The 16,055-nt window shown below is 37.6% G+C and overlaps 1 protein-coding gene across 2 annotated transcripts in view; it reads left to right on the forward strand.

Moving 5' to 3' along the window:
- kremen1 (kringle containing transmembrane protein 1) overlaps positions 1-16,055 on the forward strand; it is a 79,911-nt gene that overhangs the window by 32,110 nt on the left and 31,746 nt on the right. For both annotated transcript variants that reach the window (XM_015021000.1, XM_015021001.1), the window contains exons 2-3: positions 2,665-2,827; positions 14,228-14,319. In XM_015021000.1, the coding sequence (XP_014876486.1) occupies positions 2,665-2,827; positions 14,228-14,319 (255 nt within the window). The remainder of the gene's footprint in view (positions 1-2,664; positions 2,828-14,227; positions 14,320-16,055) is intronic.

The raw sequence follows: 16,055 nt of genomic DNA on the forward strand, positions 1-16,055 counted from the left end.
TGATAAGTGAGTAAAAACAAAAAGTGAATACTTTATTGTGCTGTATAGTTGTGATACTGATCATCAGGTTTTTGTTTCTCTTAGTTTGTTCTTGGCTGTGATAAGTTAGTTCAGTCTCTATCAGACTGCACATTGAACACAAAAATATCTTGGATTAAAGTAAATGTTTTTTCTGTACTACACCTTAAAGAAAGGAAAAAAGCAGGAGCATCAGAATGAACCCTGGAACAGAAAGTCTCTCAGCTGTGCAGGGTTCCCCAAAGAAAAATGTTTGTTTCTGCACTGAAAGGCTGGGATGCGGAAGCTTGAGAGGAGATAAATGTTGAAGCAGAACAGACGATAAGACACAAGAGAGGAAGTTCTGAAACCTTGAAAGAGAATGATAGAGAACGATGGATCACAGCTGGCTTACCAAGGGGAATAATGACTGTCATATTGCAATGCATTAGCTCATACTCGGTCCAAACAGCTTGACTTGATAAAAAGAGGACGGTTATTGGCTAACCACATACATAGCAACAAGACCCTTGGAGACAAGCCAGACAAGCAAGTATCCTTCTTTCATTCTTAATGTTTGATTGACAGACACTGAGGGTAATTGGTGTTATAATAGAACCAAGAACAGCGTGCTTCTTTGATTCCAGCTGTAATAGCAAGCACATTCAGACAGTTGTCTGAATACATTTTGCTCTGTATTTTCAGCAACCTTTGTTTACAACTGTGACAAAGTCTTTACTTGTTGGCACGATCAGTGATCTACATTCATGGAAATTATTAGAGAAATTCAACTTCCTCCTCTTTTCAACCATCTGGGCATTTTTGTCGTTCTATTTTCTTAATACTAAAGTATTGATATATGTGAATATATTATCTGCATGCCACATTTTAGGGACACCTGTCCAACTGTTTGTCAGCATAAATAGCAATTGACTAAATCAGATGGCGGCAATTCATGCATGTAGTCTTTTTCTCAGCCTGCTGAAATTCAAGTCGACCACGAGAAAGAGAAAGAGAAAGAGAAAGAAATGACATTTTAGTGATAGCAGGATTGTTGGTCCCCAATGGTCTGCTCTGAGGGTTTCAGAAATTGCTGAAACAATCATGTCTGGTTTATAGTGAAAAGTCAGAAAAAGCAAAAATATCCAGGGATCTGCAGTGGATTGGAAAAATAAAACGCCTTCTTGATGTCAGAGATTCCAAAGGCAAAAGGTCCAATAATTGCAATGTGTGTCTAATAAAATGACATGTGAGTTCATACACCAAAAAACAACACAGCCTTTTTTATATATATATAATTCAGAATTAAACAATAACATTTACTTAAAAAGAAGATATAATCCAAATGTCTTTTTTATGGCACCATGCTTTAAATATAATTTTTTTAAACATTTGTTGGCTAAATAACATACTGTCACAATTCTTTCAGTCAGGTTTTTTCTTCCTGTTTGCAGACAATAACACCAAAATCTTTTCAGTAAATATTCTCATTTCCTGTGGATCATTGTAAAATGCAGGACAAAATATCCCAAAATCTTGAATTTTAAATATTGTAACTTATGTGCCAACATTTATACATGATCTTATTATTTGAATTGTCATTTGATGAGGAAATCTCTCCAAATCTTACATTTTTTACTGACTAACCTAATACTATCTTCACATCGATGAAACATGACTTTACATTTTTACCTTGCCAAATAATTCCTAATTACTAAATGAATAAGTTTTTGTGTATGGTTTTCCTCTTTCAGATAAAAAAATTAAAATCATGTCTTGCCTCAGATGTGAGGAATGTATCATTTTTTGTGATTTGTAATGATTATTTACTCTAGGGAACAAATATTTAACTGAATCACCTCTCAGAATATTAGTGTAAACTTTGAGCCCTAACTTAATTTCAAAACTCTCATTTCTCTTGATAAATATTATGATATATTGAAAACTTCATGATATTTTCTCCCTGTAAACTACTAAACCTCGCTGTCTACCTGACCCTGTCTTCTCTCTCTTGTTGTCGTTGGTTTCGGTGTTAGACGCCTCTGTCATTCATACCAATTATCAGCACCTGCACCCTGAGTAATCATAACATTTTTAATATTTTCTGTTTTAATGTCATCAAAAGAGGAATGTGGTTTTCCTTTTACCAGTTTTAAGTGTTGTAAGAGGAACCCTGTGGGCTCGCAGCGCGCGGTGATAGCTCATCAACTCTCCATCAGGCTTTGTTTATTTGAATTCCTGTTTTTCAGGGAAGAGAAGCCTTCCACCAATCATTGTTTTTCTTTGGAAATCCACATATGGTTGTTATATACTTCTAAATTCAAGCCATACTTGCGCTTGCTGTATAGCTCTGTGGCTTTCGCCCCATCTCACTCTATGTTGGTATTAATTGAAACAGGGCTTTTATTGGTTTTGCTCTCATATTTTTGGCTGGAGTTTAAACGTAGTAGGTCTGTGCACTAATAAGACCATTTACAATCATTCCAGACACATTACAATGTTTTAAAAGCACAAATGTTATCGTACAGAATGCAGATATTCCCAGTAAAGACATTTTTTTTTAATCTTGAAAGATGTGTGATCTCTTATGCCAGACATGTGATTTTGATGTTATTTTATTTGTCCCTCTTTTTTCTCCTTTATTTCAAATTTTCTCTTCTCTTTTAGAGTGTTACACTGCCAACGGACAGGACTACAGGGGCTTCCAGAACCAAACCAGCCTGCATGGAGGGAAACCCTGCCTGTTCTGGAATGAGACCTTCCAGCACCCTTACAACACCCTCAAATATCCCAATGGAGAAGGAGGTCTGGGAAGCCACAACTACTGCAGGTTAGTGTATCGTAAAAATGAAGTTTCACTCATGAATTCAAAAAAATAAATAAATAAATGAAAAAATTAGCTGCTAACAACCTGTTAGCATCTAGTTCTTCTAATCTTCATGATGGAGTCTCTGCAATCCAACCAGCTGCTAACCAGGACCAGATTTATTAAAAAATGAAAAAGTTAACTTTAAGGTTTGGCCCTTTCTGGAAACACAATAGATTAAAATAGAAAGAATGAACAAAATGAGAGCAGACTTTACTGATTAAACAATCACAAGTTTTACAACATTAATCAGATCAAGGAGTGCATCTGTGAAGGCCTGTGTTTGTTTGGTGATTCCTTGATGCAGAGTTGTGCAAACATTTTAGGAAGCCTCCAGAAGTTAAACATTTACTCAGGAAATGAACCACAGATTTGAAGAAGTCTGAAAACTACATGAAAAACATATTTTGGCGATGCGAGTATGCTTTTTTTATTCTTTCAAATCTCATTAATCACTTCATAACCCGCCTTAGATTCATGTCGTGGCTCCATCAGAGGAATGTCTGACATGGTTAGTTAAGATTAAAATTTAAGGCTGATGCCAGCAGTTGGCAAAGGGAACAAAACACCCCAAAATTGGAAACAGGAAGGAAAGGAGTAGATTTCCTGCCTTCAAAGGTAACAAAACATTTTCTGTTGCACCATAAAATGCCGACGTATTAGCTCAAACATTTAACTTGACCCTCTCAGAAGTTGTCATTTCATGTTGAAGAGACAACAGTGAGGCAGTTCTGACTGAATCTGTGTTTTACAGAAAGACCCATTTAGCTGCTCCTTCTTATTCTTTGGCTTGAACAAACATCCTCTTTGTCTGCTTCTTCTGCACATCTTTTATCTTTATTCCAACTTTTTTCTCTTCCCTTCTGCATTTCCTCCTTTATCTTTTTATTTCATCATCTCCCTGTTTTTTTTTCTTTTGTTCAAGATAGTTTTAAATTATTTCAAACAATCTGCTCTCCAAGATGTCCAGATTCTCTGACAACCAAGTGCTTGACATTCTGAATAATTTAGAGCCTGTTTTTTTTTTTTAATCATTTTTCAAAGTGTTTTTTCTTCCCAGAGGGCCTGCGCAGATATTCTGCTTCTGAATATTTTAAAGACAGCGTTTAGCCCTGCTGTAATAAACGTGCAAAAACCGAGCGGAGTTTGTGTAAGCAAATCTCCGTCGCCGCAATGTGAATGGTCTGCAGTGGCTGTGGGTGTCCAGAAAGCCATTTCAGTTCATCGGTCACACTTCCAACAGCAGCCGTCAGCACTACAAGCATAAATGTCAAAGTTGTGCGTTTTCCTGGGGGTTGGAGGGGGCCACGGCGTTTTGTGAGTCATCTGAAAATAACGGAGACGTCCAGAACGGTGGCCTGGTCCTGATTGCCAGGCTCGTGGAAACAGAACAAACCTTCCAGAACTGTTCTGGCTGTAGACGTATAATGCCGCCGTGCTTTGAAGTGGAGTAAGGCAAATTTGTTTTCACTTGGACAGGATGGGATTGTGGAAGATTTATGAGTTGGATTTAGGCGGAGTATGGAGGTAAGCATTCCCTGAACATTAGGAGCTCGTTATGTCCAGAAAGTACATTTTCATTGTTTGGATTTGGCTGCTGTCTTGGCCTCTCGTACAGTCGGCAGCTTTGGCAGCTTACCGACATCTCACATTTTTGCCCACCCCACCCCAGAATCAATGACTTCTCTTTCCACGGGGCTGAAGCTGGAGCTAGTCTCACATTTTTCCTGCACAACCAAAGCGGACACTTCATTGTAAGTAAATGAGGGTTGGCATGTGCGGCATGTCTGCACAAGGTCAAGTGTTTGTCCATTCCTGCACCCACGTACATGCGCTGCTTGATAAGAAGAGTTCACCAGAAGATGTGTTGTATTCGATTTGCTTGATCAGAGAAAGCTTGCCCGTGAGGTGAACTTCTGCAGTCTTGTCTCGTACCTCGTCATCCAATTTGGATTGCAAATGGCCTGATTTGCATGAGGCACAGACTGCAATTCAAATCAATTCATATTTCTTTAAAACCCCTGGAACCTTCAAAGTCTTTCACATCTTTCCACATGATTTGTGTCTCTTCCTGACCTGAGGTTCAGGTTGATCTTGAGCTCCACAATAGATGGGAATGCAAAACCAATAGGAGACAGGTAGCAGAGGGAACCACGATGGAGGGATAGTTTTAGCTTCCCTTGTTCGAAGGCCAGTTGAAAATTAAAAGATGAAAGCTTAGATAACGTGTAGCTTAGTTCAGGGACAATTTGTACAGATGCAACAATTGTAGTGTTGAATCTTTTGACTAGCCAACAGCACTTTAAGTCAATTCTGAATATTTTCAAGTTGTTCTTGTTCATGAAAAATATTATCTCCCCTGTGGATTTAGTTAAAACATATTTAGATATCTCTTCGAAATGAGAAACACATGAACACTGCAAAAACAGAAGTATTTCTGTCTAATTTATGGTGCAAATATCTTAGTACACTTGAAATAAAACAAGTGGACTAAGTGGAACAAGTACTAGTTTCACCGGCAGATTATTTCACTTGTAACGCTTTAAGTGTCTTGTTACGAGTGAAATAATCTATCAATACAACTAATACTTCATTTATTATGGAATTGTTGATTTAAGACAAGCTCCATTATCTTGCTAAAAGTTACTTGTAAGTTAGTTTTATCTTATTTTATGTGATATTTGCACTAGAAACTAGGTTAAAATACTTTGTGCGATTTTGTGTTTTTGCAGCGTAAATATAAAAACCTGAGAGCTCACAGCTTGTAATTGAATTGATGTTCTCTTCCAATTTCTGGAAAAAGCAATCCAAATCATCCTGGCTCTGCATAAGAACTAATTACCCTCTCAAATTAAAACTCCCATTAAGCATTTGTGATAACAGACCATGAGAGTTTTCATCACTTTCAGGATTTCTTTCCTCTCTGATGTTTGAGTTTTCACCTGGCTAGACTCTGGTTAACCAGGAAAATCATCGGATTTTAAATAATCAGCAACCTCTGCATATTTCATCATTATGCAGAGGTTGCTGCATATATCATTATATATATAAATATATATATTTACTAATAATTAATATAGTTGAAGGAAGTTCTCATTTTAAATCATGAGAATGACGAAGTACTGTTTCTTTATTCTAAAAGCACGTCTTTGACCTTTTCGTCACATTTCCTAAAAGTATCCCACAAATCAAAGTTCTGATTTATGTTCCCTTTAACATTCAGCCCAGTCTCATGTCCCTGCAGCCTGATATTGGACTCTCCTACCGGTGCATTAGTTGGCGCGTGTGAAGCGCACGACGGTTCAGTAAGAGGCTGAATAGCTTTGTCTGCCATTTGACCGCTATTTATATGCAGGTGTGTGTTCTGCAGAATTTATGAGTGCTCACCGTGGCTTCTAATGCTTTTCCCTTACATGGATTAGATAATGGAAATGCCAGAGTGAATAGTGTTCCCCAAGTTGATTGTAAGTGAGTCTCCATGATGCGGGGCTCATGCCTGAGGTCAGGCGGCTGCAAACGTGATGTTCACTGATTTTATGACCGTATTGTAAAACGAGTACTTTTTGAAATTAACTGTCAAGGAGTTACTTTTTTTTTTTTATATTATACTCAGATTTCTGTATTAAACATATTTCCTTACTGTTCTGATGTAATATTCTAATCTTAAATGTGTTTTCATTAGCTGCGAAGAAATCAGAACATCATTATAATTAAGAGAAGAAAAGACTTTAAAGCATCAGACTCTGTGTAATGAATCGATGTAATGTGTTCACTTTGTGAATTGATTTACTGGAATAAATTAACATTTCAATAACATTCGATATTGCCTTTATATACTGCTTTCTGTTATGATTTGACTATATCACCTCTGTACAATGTGCTGTAGGTTACCATGGCGACAAAACCACACTTAAAGTGTTTCTCTAAATTATAAAACTACACATAAAATCCCACGCTTTATGCATCTGCCCTTGATTGTCATCGCTGGCATATCATTAAGTGAATAATGGTCCAGCATCATTGAAACGGTTTCATAATAGCATAACTGAATCTCATGCTATGCTCTTCAGATGAAGGTTGACTCACCTCGGATTGCCAAATGCTTGGAATGACTCCAGCTACAGAACAGTCCAACCTATTTTGTCATTAATTTGGCTAACAATTGTTTGACCACTTGAGGGAACTCATAAACATTGCATAGAGCATTAAATATTAAATAAATAAAAAATACACACATAACAGCATTCCTTTAACTACATTATATGTTTTAGATTCAACAGTAAAATTGACACATAGGTTTGACAGAAGCATAAGCAATTTTTTAACCTGAAAAAAATATTATCTTTAATAATTGACTCTCTTTATTTTGCCTGAAGTGAGCAAAATTACATATAAATCATCTTGACTAAATTAAATTATGCATTAAACTACAAAACGTGTGTTAAGATAACACCATGCAACGCTTAGGAAAGTCAGAGTTATACTAGGATTATTAATAACACAAACTTTAGACATAGGAATCAATTTGAAACAAATTTAGAGTTGTGTTATTTGTGTACATGATGAGTTTTTGTGATTCCAGTCAACAAATCATTTCATTTCAGTTTATCTACATTATGAAATTTAGTATTATAGTTATATCAGGCTGCTTTTTGGAAAGTATGATTAAGTAAATGAACCTCAGATTAAATCAAAAGCAAAATTTGAAAAATAAGGTAAAGTGAGATACAGCATCAAATCAACTTCTGTTTATTTCAAATTAAGCCAATTTATTTGGTCCCAATTTAATCTTAGTTATAGTCCTGCATGTTAAAGTTGCTTTGCTGCTGCCTTTGCTGCTTATATTTTGAAATTAATTAAATAAAGGATACGCTGACCAAGGAAATCTAATGCTAGACCTTTTATTTTTATGTTTTTTTCTTGAAACTAGACTTTAAGCAAGAATATTGCATCTTCAGCTGGGCAGCAAAGGGATTCCAGAAGTACAAAGGAAAATGAAAGATGGATAACTGGCCAACAATCAGTCCTTACCTAAATCCCTGTGGACAGCCTCGCAAAGAGCTGCAGTCAGCTATTACAAAATCGACTCAGCTCCAGCACACAACAATGAAACAGTTGCAGAAACTATCAGCAGACAAATAAGAAAAGGCTAAAATAATTTCAGTGTTCAGAGATCAAATGTTTTCATATTCATATTTATCAACAATGAATGTTAAGCAAACATATACAATGCATAATTTATTATTTAAATTACTTTGACTTTCTTTGCATTTTGAACCAAACCCCTGCTCTTATCAGCTCACTTCCTATAAAATAGCTGCTTTCTGTAGTTAGAACACAAGATGGCCGCCACAGAGGACACACCCACCAGGTAGCAAACATTTCAGCAGTACACCTGCATACAACAATTAAGCCCATGCTCTGGAACTAATGTAGAAAAGATGGAGAAGAACTTCTTAACAAACGCTATGACTGACTTGTTGCTAACAGGACAGCAAAGAGACGCAGAGAAACACAGAAGCACTATACGAGGAGAACCGTATTTCCCAAATTAAAAGTTGCTCCAGCGTATAAATCACATTCAGTTAAAAGATACGTCGTGAAGAGGAAAAAACATTTGTCGCATTTAGAAATTGTCTAACGTGAAGGATCTTGGTTCATGCTGATAATGTGGTTTGGTGACACATGTTCACCTGCTTTTCAACAAACACAAGGAGATGAACGATTTTGACTTGGATGTCAGAAATGGCTGCGCTCCGCCGGTGAACTGCACAGCAGAGTCGATCAGAGCGGAGACACATGCAGTGTAATCTGGAGAAATAATCAGGAGGTGGTTTCAATTTCTGAAGCAGTAACACCAAGCAGGCATGCCTGCAAAGTCATTCATATTCATCTCCTTGGCAACTACTAAGGCATGGCGACGTTACTGCACCTTTCACTGTATTTCCTACTGTAAAGAGAACCAAGCAGAGTCCCCAAGTGGAGTTTGTCAATGACTAGGACTTTGTAACAAACAAAATAGCTCTGGACTGTGAGTACAGTTGGATATTTCCAGAGATTTGCACTTAAAGGAATCATGATTGCTGGTTCTACCCTGAACTTAAGTCTGTGTATGCTGTCTTAATCCATCACAGACCAGTCATATTTGCTTTCTCTGTAGTATTTTGTAATAGGATCTGATGTTTGATTAGTCAAGGACAGTAACTCGTAGCATTCTAACATGACTTTGAGTTCAGCATGTCGTCGTGGTGCAGAAATTCACCAGCAGGCGTCAGGAAGCCCTCCCCAGTTATACGTTTCCTCCACGTTGACAGCATCAGAGAGCAGTTTGCATGCTACATCATCCAAGTCAATTAAAGAGTCTTCTCTCATGCAGTAAATTACCAGACTCTGATCTGCTTTTGACCTCAAATCCCTATCCAGACAAGCCTCTCATCACTACTTTGCAATCAGCATTTCTCCTCCCACCAATCCTGCAAAATGAGGGAGGTAGAGCTTTCATCTCCCTTTTCCATGTCTGCTAGTAAAACTAAACAAAAGTCAACCTAGAATCTCACTAAATGTTTGTTTTGTGAACATTTTATTGCATGTTATGACCGGTCTTTCCACAAATAGCATGATGTTAAAGATTTTTCTGGATTTTTATATCTAACTTCACGGCGCCAGGCGTTTTTTAAAACTGATCATAAATTTTTGAGTGAAGGAAAACATGTGAGCAGCGGCCAGCTAAGAACGGCTGTTTTTCCGGCTGTGCTCTGATGGACACCGCTCCTGCTTTCAAGTGTGCGGCTTGGGAGAGCCTATGAGGCACTGTGGGTATAATTGGCTGTGTACCGAAATGTGTGGCTTACTCTGAGCAAAATGACTCAATCATCGTAATTGTGCCAATTAAGAGTCTAAACATATTCAGTGCTCTTCCTCCAGGTATGGGAGTGTTTCAACAAGTTCTGCTGATCAGAGCCAAAGCAGCCCTTAACTGACATACAGCAAAGGGAATGTTACTCCCCCAAAAATCCCTCACACAGGGACAAACACACACAGTTCTTCTAGGATAACATCTTTTCTCTTTACTGCAGGGGAAAATGGAAACATATCCATCAATCTAAGTCTGCTTTTATCTCCGAATCAGACATTGTTGGTATTTTAAGTTTTCTTAGGCCTCGTGCAAACAAACACACAAATAATACACAATGTGGCAGATGCACAAAGCTGTAAGCAGGGGCTAAATGTTTGAAGATATGAGTTTGCACGTGCTTTCTTATTCTAAAATTGGACATTAAAAGTAGATCTGCTCTGAAAATGGTTTTCCCAAGCGAACCAGGTCGAGTTTTCCCACATTCAAATAAGTTGTGGATACATTTAATGAAAACTCCAAACACATTTACATGTATTTATGTAAACGACAGCCAGGGCTGTCTTCAAAAGGGAAACTGTTGGTGTGATGCAAATTGTTTTGGGGAAAAAAAAGGACGTGAATATATGTGGTAATACTGCAGCAAAGGGAGAAAAGCAACACCATTCGTTGCAAAAAAACCCCAAAAACATCAGTGAACTGATCCTCTTTTAGGGACGCCTGATGTTTTTGACTACACTTCTCTGTATTCTTGTAAATGATCTAATAAGGTTTTAAAATACTGTTGTCATCTTACGTGCAGAATTTGTTAAATGGACTACAAATAAATTACCTTTGCAATGAACATCTGAACATATCTTATTATGAGATGAGGTAATATAAGATAAAACTTTGTTAGCCCCAACAGGGAATTTTAAGAATTGTATAATACTGTGTACGTGGTTGGGACTGTTGCACTGAGTGTGACTGGAAACTGTGCTGTACAGCATCAGTCGAGGGGAAAATTTGGTAAGAAATATGGATCATAAAGCCCCACTCTTTTTAATATTACAATATAAATATCAGATCTGCCATATTCTTCTGAGTTTGTGAATTAATTTTCTAAGATCTCAGAATCTCATCTGTCACTGTTAGTAATTAATTTAAAGAAAGAAAAAACACAACAACAAAAAAAACAAGAGAACATGTTGTTTTTACCCATCACGAAATTGGTTGATTTACATAAAACAAAAACATATTCCTCTGATGGAAATCAATACGATTTTTGAAATCCCAACCCCAGGGAAATAGCAAAATTGAAAGCAGAAATCAAACGAAAAAACTAACAAAAACAGTTTGATTGGGGTTCAGTGACAAAGGAATGCAAATGGATACATTGTTTTTGTGGTTAAAAAGGCATTTATGAGACTTCAATAAAAAGTAAATAATTAAAAGCTAAAATTCATCCCAAAACACTCTTGCTAGCCAAAGTTAATCCCATTTGTTAAAAAGGAGGGAAAGTCCAAAAAGAAAAAGCAAAGCAAGGAAAATGTGGGATTTCCAGGCTGGATTTGGTGGGTTGTTTTGCTTCTTCGTGTGTTTAGTGCGATGTAGCTCATAAATCCTGCACAGAAATAAAGCAAATGGGGGAAAACATTTCCTAACAGAAACTTCTCAGCTGACTGGCAGTGTGCAGCAGCAGGCAGGGAAAGAGCACCACTACATTAATCCATGCTGCATACAGGATCTCAGATCTCATTTCACTGGAAGGAGTTTGACATGTGGGAGCAAAATGTAAAAAAGAAGAAGAAAAAAAACCCAATACTGAAGCAATGATTAAACTAACTTTTTCAAACTTTACCATACCTTGAAATGACAAATCCACCCACTCCTCTTTCGGCTGTATGATTGTGTGATAGATCTAGAAAAAGGCTCCAGGTTGAAGAACCCGCTAAATTAATCATATATCAAAGAAGCTGGTGAATCACACATGAAGTGGGTGGTCTGCTGAGGATTTTTCTTTTTCAGATTCAAATGCTTAATTTATGTCTGCCTCCTTCTGGGTGATTAAGAAACCACATTAAACTGCATAATTGGCTTTTATGCATTCTTTGGATTCATATTTCAAAAATGATTATACTGTGTTGACAGGTGTTAAAAAAAGAGGAGGCGAGCCATATAAAGCATAGGTTTGTAATACAGCGACTTTTTATTATTGTTTGGCCCAGTTTTGGCTGTTTAAAGAGCAGCCTGGAGCCAAACAAACAGGTCTCCTCTTCCCATTTAGTGAGGCAACAAATAGATCCCAGCACATGATATGACAAAATCAAGCTTGTGAATGTTAAAGAAGAAAAAGTTGGGGGATGAGCTACTGTGGAGAGGCTTCAATGGAAGCAGCGATGATTAGATTCTCAGAGCAAAATGTCTTGCAAAACAACTTCAGTGTTCATTCAGAGCATAAAAAAGGAGAAGATACTCCGGATAGTGTTTTTTATTGGAAAAGAAAAGAAATGGAAACGCCCTTCACAACTTTGCACAGAAAAAAAGTGAAACAGGATAGCGCAGCACTGCAGGGCTTTTTCAGAATGCTACAATGAGCTGTGTCATGAGAGAAAAGGTTTGTGGCGTTCAGTCAGGGCTAAAAAAAGTCACTTTAGAAGCCTGTTTTTAAGCAAGCAGTGTACTTTTACAGTCTGCAGTTAATCCCAAAAAGGAGGTTTAAGAGCTGAAACGGCATTAAGATGAGCTTCCAGTTCACAGCATGGCTGCCTTTACTTCATTTCCCAGCATTCTGAAATTGCCACGAGGGTCCTGGTTTACAGAACTGGTTTACCCTGGAGATGTTGAGCCTCCCGTCCCATCCCACTCCTCATGGCTTTTATAAGAAAACTGAAAAGGAAAAGCACCAAGGGGCCTTTCTGGGTTATTATGATGGGTTAAAAGTGCCTTGATGAGTTTCAAAAGAGGCTGCAGACTCGGACAAAAGCTTGGCCCCATCACCCCTTTCTCTCTTTTTTTGGGTCTCTGTCTGTCTGGCCCAGAACAAAGAGCCTTCCCTCTGACCTCCAGAAGACTGTTTAGTCTGGACTTGACTGGCATGGCTGAGCCTCCAGAGTTTAAGGAAAGAAGCTGAGCAGACAAGTGCCAACAGATGAAACCCATAGTGATTGACATGGGAAATAATCACCCTAGAAACACTGTTGAGTATTCAACTCTAAATGGAGTTTTTGTCTTTATAAAGTTAGTTTTGCAACAGTACATCCATGTGATAACCTATTCCCTCTCCTCTGTTTTATCTTTCTTTCTGTTTTTTCTACCCTAATTATTTCCCAGACCTGCTTCTAATTAGTTAATGCTCTACCGCATGTCATTTCACCTCAGTAAAAACACAGCGGATCCACTAAGATGTTTTTTGGTGAACCTTTGTGAACATTCAGCTTCATGGAGCCACAGGGACTGTTTTCCATCTGAAAATGGAGAGAGCATGGCTCAACTAAAACCTAAGCCTGTCAATGTTAACACAGACTGTTTAATGTATTATATATAACAAAGGTTAATCGCATGACTTACTTTGACTTAAAAAGATTCTTCCTCGGAGGATTACACGGTTCACAGCAGCGTGGTCTTATACTGCGGTCAGCAAAGTGAAGCCGCAGTACCGAGTGAAAAGATGAGAGAGGATAGTCAGACTGGTGAGCTCAGGGGCAAATTTCAGCAAAAACAAAAAAATGCCACTGGTAACTCTGGAGGAGCAACTCAGGTAGAAAAATTATTTGTGTACCAATCAAATCTTGTAAAGGTGGAAAGAGGCACACAGGTAATTTTAAATAAATACTTTTTAGACGGAAAGAGTTGATGGGATGAAAATCTTTTATAGGCTGTTAATACTGGAAAGTGTGGAGAAGGATTACTTTGAAGCAGGACAACAACCCAAAACATAATTTATTCGTTAGAGCGGCCGAGTCTAATACCAACCCTAAATCCAAATGAAAATTGGTGGCAAGCTTTGGAAGTTGTTGCTGCTTCTGACCTTTGAGAGTTTAATTTGTAAGCTGTTTTGGAAACCATGTGTCCATTTATAATTGTGCTCTAATACGTGTTGCTCTGTCACATAAAACCCTAATAGAATAGTTGCTGGATGGAAACTGAAAGCTGAAGAGAAATGAAAATGTTTTCAGGGCTCTGATTGTTCTAAACAGCTCCAGGTCAACCTTTTGTATAAAAAGAAACTTCTACATCACAGCAAGCATCTGCACAGACTTAATGTTGCATAGCTATATTATTTTATACTTGTGAGCAAGTAATGACCTTTTTATTAGCAGTTAATCTGCATCATAAATTCCTGGCTGATGCCTCACCTTTGGTGGGAACTTACTGTTCAAATTTTTCAAAGTGAAAAACTTCAGTTTATCACCTGTTTCATTTTCATACTCATTATTTTATGAAAAAGAAGTGAAGAAGAGCTCTAAATGTGTCTGTTTATTTGTACACCAGCTTATTTGTGCTTTTTCTCTTTCCCCCTATGGCTGCAGGAATCCTGATGGGGACGTCCAGCCTTGGTGCTACATCGCCGATCACGAAGACGTTTCATACTGGAAATATTGTGACATCCCTTCGTGCCAGAGTAAGAAGCTGCCACTCTTCTCTCTCTCTCTCTCTCTCTCTCTCGTCTGCCCTCAGGGACGTACAGTGGGCATGCAGACCGGCCGTTTTTATCACTGAGCTCATCTTCCCACCTGCCATGCATAGCTTCGTGGTCTGCAGTGGTTGTACGCAGCTATTATCATCGAAAAAATGTCTCTAATTGCCTCCCATTGCCCCTCCTGCTGCCTTGTCTGGGCTTGCTTTTAATTTAATGCAAACCGTCAGTTCCAGCTTGTGTTTGTATGCGTCCCAAATGGTTGAGCAGAAACTGGATGTCTTTCTTATGTTGGCTTCTGAATGCTATTAATGGACAGAACTTCTTCCAGAACTAAAAAGTCCAGTTGCCTTAAGAACACAGGATTGTAATAACCCGACCCAGAATCCACATGGACATGTGTTTGTCAGCACTGATAGAGTTTGCCTTTCGCTTCGTAGCTTGTTTTGACATGCTTCTTGTTTCCTGCCAGTTTGTGGATGCAGTTGTGTGTTTAGTTCGCATTATGTGGGTGTGAGACTTTCTCCGTCCAGTAAATCTCAGATTAATATGTGTGATGGACTGCTTGTACTCGGAGATTTTGTGGCTCCAAGAGACTTAGCACTTTTGACACAAACACACACAGAGCAGGCTGTCTTTAATACCTGCACTTTCTTTCCTTTCACCTTTTTAATCGCTCCTGTTGAAATAGAAGACTTGGATGGATCCTCCTATTGTGCTTTTAATGTCAAAGATCACAATTCTTGCATGGCAGGTTTCAGATACTGCAGGTGTTTGCATTTGGTTAAGCTTTTATTTAAGGCTTTGTTACAATTGATATACATTTTCTAGTGAAGTGCAATGAAAAAAAATTTTTTTTTTGCTTTAGTCACACTTTAATGTTTCTGATTAAGAAAAAAAAACAAAAAAGAAAAAACAAATATAATCTGGTAAATTTCAAAAAGTTGTTTTTAAATAATGTCATTTGTTAAGGGGGAAAAAAATCAACCCAAATCGACGTAATACCCCTTTACTCCATGTTAGCTTCATTTTTAGGTTCAGTTTTACAAATCATTTCCAGGTCTGATTTCTGCTTTCCAATAGTAGGGAGAAATAGACAATAAATGTTATTTACTGTCCTACTGGAAATCCAGGTGGACATGCAATAAATTACAGGGGAAAAAAAGAAGAACAAGAGTCTGAACAGCAAGGGCAAATTTACAACTTATTAAAGTTATACTGTATATTTCATTCAGATCCTGGAGAATTTTCATTTCTTCAAAGAAGAATGGGTAAAGTTCCCTCCATATAAAACTTAAAAGATGTTTAAAGGCAGTTCATGAGCCTCAAGTGTGTCACAACCAATTATTATGTAATGAAATTCTATTCAAAAATTGATTTGAAAGTTATTTTGTGCCTGATACCAAAAACTATGAGCAGATCTGAACCATTAAGTGTGATAAAAATGTAGTAACCAGTAAGGAGGCAAAATACTTTCTAAAGGTAGTGTATATAGTGACATAAAAGTCCTAAGCTGATTAAATCAGATCAGGGTTGTTGTATTATTTTTAGTTAATATGAGCTGTTGAACAAAAACAAAGCATAACTCTTCAGTTCATCTGAAATAAATATTTATCCGTTCTTTCCCAGCACAAACAATATCCCATCTTAAGTTTCATGCAAAAAGCTTCTTTTTATAATTTATTCCTTGGTCTTCATTTCCCTTCTCTTTGTTTTTATCT

The sequence above is a fragment of the Poecilia latipinna genome, unplaced genomic scaffold (genome assembly GCF_001443285.1).
Source record: "Poecilia latipinna isolate Pla-1442-1.1 unplaced genomic scaffold, P_latipinna-1.0 Scaffold2699, whole genome shotgun sequence".
In the NCBI taxonomy this organism is placed as follows: Eukaryota; Metazoa; Chordata; class Actinopteri; order Cyprinodontiformes; family Poeciliidae; genus Poecilia; species Poecilia latipinna.